At 43.5% G+C, this 3,185-nt stretch overlaps 1 protein-coding gene across 1 annotated transcript; it reads right to left on the bottom strand.

Moving 5' to 3' along the window:
* Positions 1-399: 399 nt before the first annotated feature.
* LOC147847974 (agmatine hydroxycinnamoyltransferase 1-like) lies at positions 400-2,282 on the bottom strand (the record flags this gene model as incomplete). Its single annotated transcript, XM_087338708.1, has 2 exons — positions 1,828-2,282; positions 400-1,077 (listed from the first exon to the last, which is right to left on the bottom strand). Coding segments are annotated over exons 1-2 (1,083 nt in total), but the record flags the coding sequence as incomplete, so codon positions are not given.
* Positions 2,283-3,185: the final 903 nt, after the last annotated feature.

The following is a 3,185-nucleotide window of genomic DNA, read 5'->3' as shown; positions in this document are numbered from 1 at the left end:
CCTTCTCTTCATAGTGATAGTTTGGAATCTATGGGCACCCGTGGTTTTTCCCTAATAGGGTTTTCCACGTAAATATCCTGCGTCATTTTTTTTGTGTACACTCCCCTTCCCATTTTTGTGTTTGATTCTTATAGAAGTGATTTACTACTCAGTTGCGGCCAAGCGATATTCCGCGCATTTCTCTTCAAACTGATATCAGAGCGAACAACACAGAAAATGGAAGAATCTTTTGGCGGCATGTTCAAGCTCACCGGCTCCAACTACTCAGTGTGGAAGTCAAAGATGAGGGATATGCTGGTGGTTAAAGATCTTTGGTTGCCGGTTCAGTTCGGGGACAAGAGACCGGACAAGATCGAGGCCACGGTGTGGGAGGTGATGCACATGAAGATGACGGCATACATCCGGTGCTTCATCGACATGGCTCTTTTGTTGGAGTTCGATGAAATCAAGCGCGGAACGAACGTAGTCACTTGTAATATTCTTTATGGAAGCATTTATAATACTAGCTGCGAATGAGAGAGGTTGCTCCAATAAGTTTTTGATTGTGGTATGGGGGCTTGTATGGCACATTGCATTACCGAAATAACCCTCGGGAAGAGGAGGATCAATCCGTTTCCTCACGTTCACAGCCACAAGCGCCTTCGTTTCACACTCGTCGTCATCTTCCAATCCGCGTGATTTCGTGATGCACCGCCACAAATGTGCCAACAAGCTCACGAAGGTGGAGTAGAAAACGCCTTCGCTAGCCCCTTTTGAAGCTTGCACCTTGATTTTCTTGAGCATTTCTATGCTAAAATTGATCTTGTTGATGCTGAGTTCGGGGTACTCTTGGGTAGTTGAATCTGGGTCCGACTTAGGAGGCAGTTTCTTATATTCAATGTGATCAAACATAGGCATGGGAGGGTCTCGTGGCATGAGTGCCGAGCGATCATGCAATGGTGGTGTTGACACAGGCACTAGCACGCCTCGAACTGTACGTCCCCACGCATTCATGAATTCACTTGCTGCCTCCCCATCGGCAACTTGGTGATGTCGAGCTATACCCAAAGTCATTCCACCACAAGTAAATGTTGTCACCTACATATACAAAAGGAATTCAATCCTCTTCATCCATACGATGAGATCCAAATCTAACAATGTGCCTAGAATGGTATGGTATATCATGACATAAGGACTTGGTGTGCTATAAGTAAGGTTAAAAAACCTACCTTCATTCTGAATTAGTTGCGCTTTTCGCCACTCACAAGACACCTTGACAAATTTAGAGGTAGTGGTATGGTATATAACCTACCTTCATTCTGAATTAGTTGGAACGTTTTGCCACTCACAAGATACCCTGACAAATTACAGGTATCTAGACCATCAAGATTTCAAACATCAGAAATATGCCCAAGAGGCTAAGTACCTTCGCTTCTTGTCGAAGCTAAAGAAGTCCTTCAAGTGTAATTGTTCAATGAACACAGCCAGATCCAAACCCAAGGAAAACAATCAAGCAACACCAAGGTCTGACATTAGGCTAATTGCGAGGATCCCCGAACCCTAAAGGTCCCACAAGCAAGTATCGAGACAGTGCTGAGTACAAGCCAAAAAACTGAAACAACCAGGATCTATCTATACATATACATATACATATACATATACATATACATATACATATGTGTGTGTATGTATGTATAAAATCAAGTATCCAAGATGTATGTATAAAATCAACAAGGAGGGGGGAATTGAATCATGGGCGGGAAGTGTGGGGGTATACAGGTAAAATATCCAACAAGAGAGAAGGGAGAGGGTAGCCTATAGGTTGATTGTTGTTCTTTTTGTTCTTACCTGGACAAGGAGGAGATGAGGGGAGCCTCGATTCACGGGGACGAGGTCGAGGAGGAGGCGCGAAGGTTGGAAGGAAGGAGATAACTCAGAGAGGGGCCCATCGGCCGAGGCTTCGAGGAAGAGGGCCCCGGCATCGTTGAGTACAATGGATGGGCGGGGGTGGCCCAAGTCGAGGCGGCCCGCCCATTCCCGATACGAGCACAGCACCTCCGCCAGACCGGTTTCTATACTACTACTAGGCGAGGAGGCATGTCCTGAAGGAGGTGGAGAGGAGAAGGCATAGATGACCTCCACATGGACTCGGGGGACAGCCAGGTCGGAGCTGCTGAGAGGGATATGGTGGGCAGGGTGAGGGGAAGGGGTGAGGGGGAAGACCAGGCGTGGAGAGAAGCGCTCGATCTTCATTTCTCTCTCTCTCTCTCTCTGTCTGCGGATTTCTGTCTCTGAGCTACTACTACTACTTCTACACACACACAACACACACAGGAGGAGGAGAACAGAGGAGGAGAGAGACAAGCATATATGTACATACATACATACATTATTACATACATACATACATACATACTCTCTCTCTCTCTCTCTCTCTCATGTCTAACTTAAGCATACGTACATATGTACATACATACTAGTACCAAATATTAAAGATGTCGCTCGTTACTAGTACCAAATATTAAAGATGTCGCTCGTCGCTCAACTGATTTGCACTGTCCGATGTGGATAAAAAGCTCACGGCAGGCGGTGTCTGTTACGAGGAGCCCCACTCAAAGTTTTCTCGTGTCTGACTTCAAAAAATTAAAAGTAATAAAGTACACAAAATATTATCATTGAAAGTGAATGGCCTAGTGGTTATAGTTCTTAAGATTGTGATAGTTGTAGAGTTCAAAAACTTTTTCTTTTAACTTCTTTTTTTCTTCTTTTCCTTCTTTCTTTTTTGTTTTCCACTTCTTCGTTCTTTCTTCTTTAGTGTTTCGACATTTAGTTTTAGGGTATGTACTCACCTTATAATTCATTTACATTTAAGGGTCCCTAATAGTAGTATTGAATTCAACACCTTAATTTAAATGTGTTCATTTTTTACATCACAAGTTTGTAGTTGTAGGCACACAAGTTACACCTCATGGCATTCACTTGGCACTCTTAACTCTTAGAGACGGCTCGATATAATGCTTACAAATTACTAAAGTTTTTCATACAAATTTAATGGAAGTTTTTCTTCATCTATTCACATAAACTAAATTGTTTTTTGCATGATATTGTGGTGTGCATGTGCTTATGTGCAGTTCACAATATATACCGAATTGGATTCGGATGAAGAACAAACGAAGGAACCGGTGGCCAAAGGCTAAGGAAGGAGA

This window comes from Azolla caroliniana, unplaced genomic scaffold (genome assembly GCF_043228905.1).
Source record: "Azolla caroliniana isolate FFs.n. ecotype wild unplaced genomic scaffold, voAzoCaro1.0.p SCAF_550, whole genome shotgun sequence".
Taxonomy (NCBI): Eukaryota; Viridiplantae; Streptophyta; class Polypodiopsida; order Salviniales; family Salviniaceae; genus Azolla; species Azolla caroliniana.
Note: the sequence above shows the minus strand (reverse complement) of the source record. Positions and strands in the feature narration are given on the sequence as shown.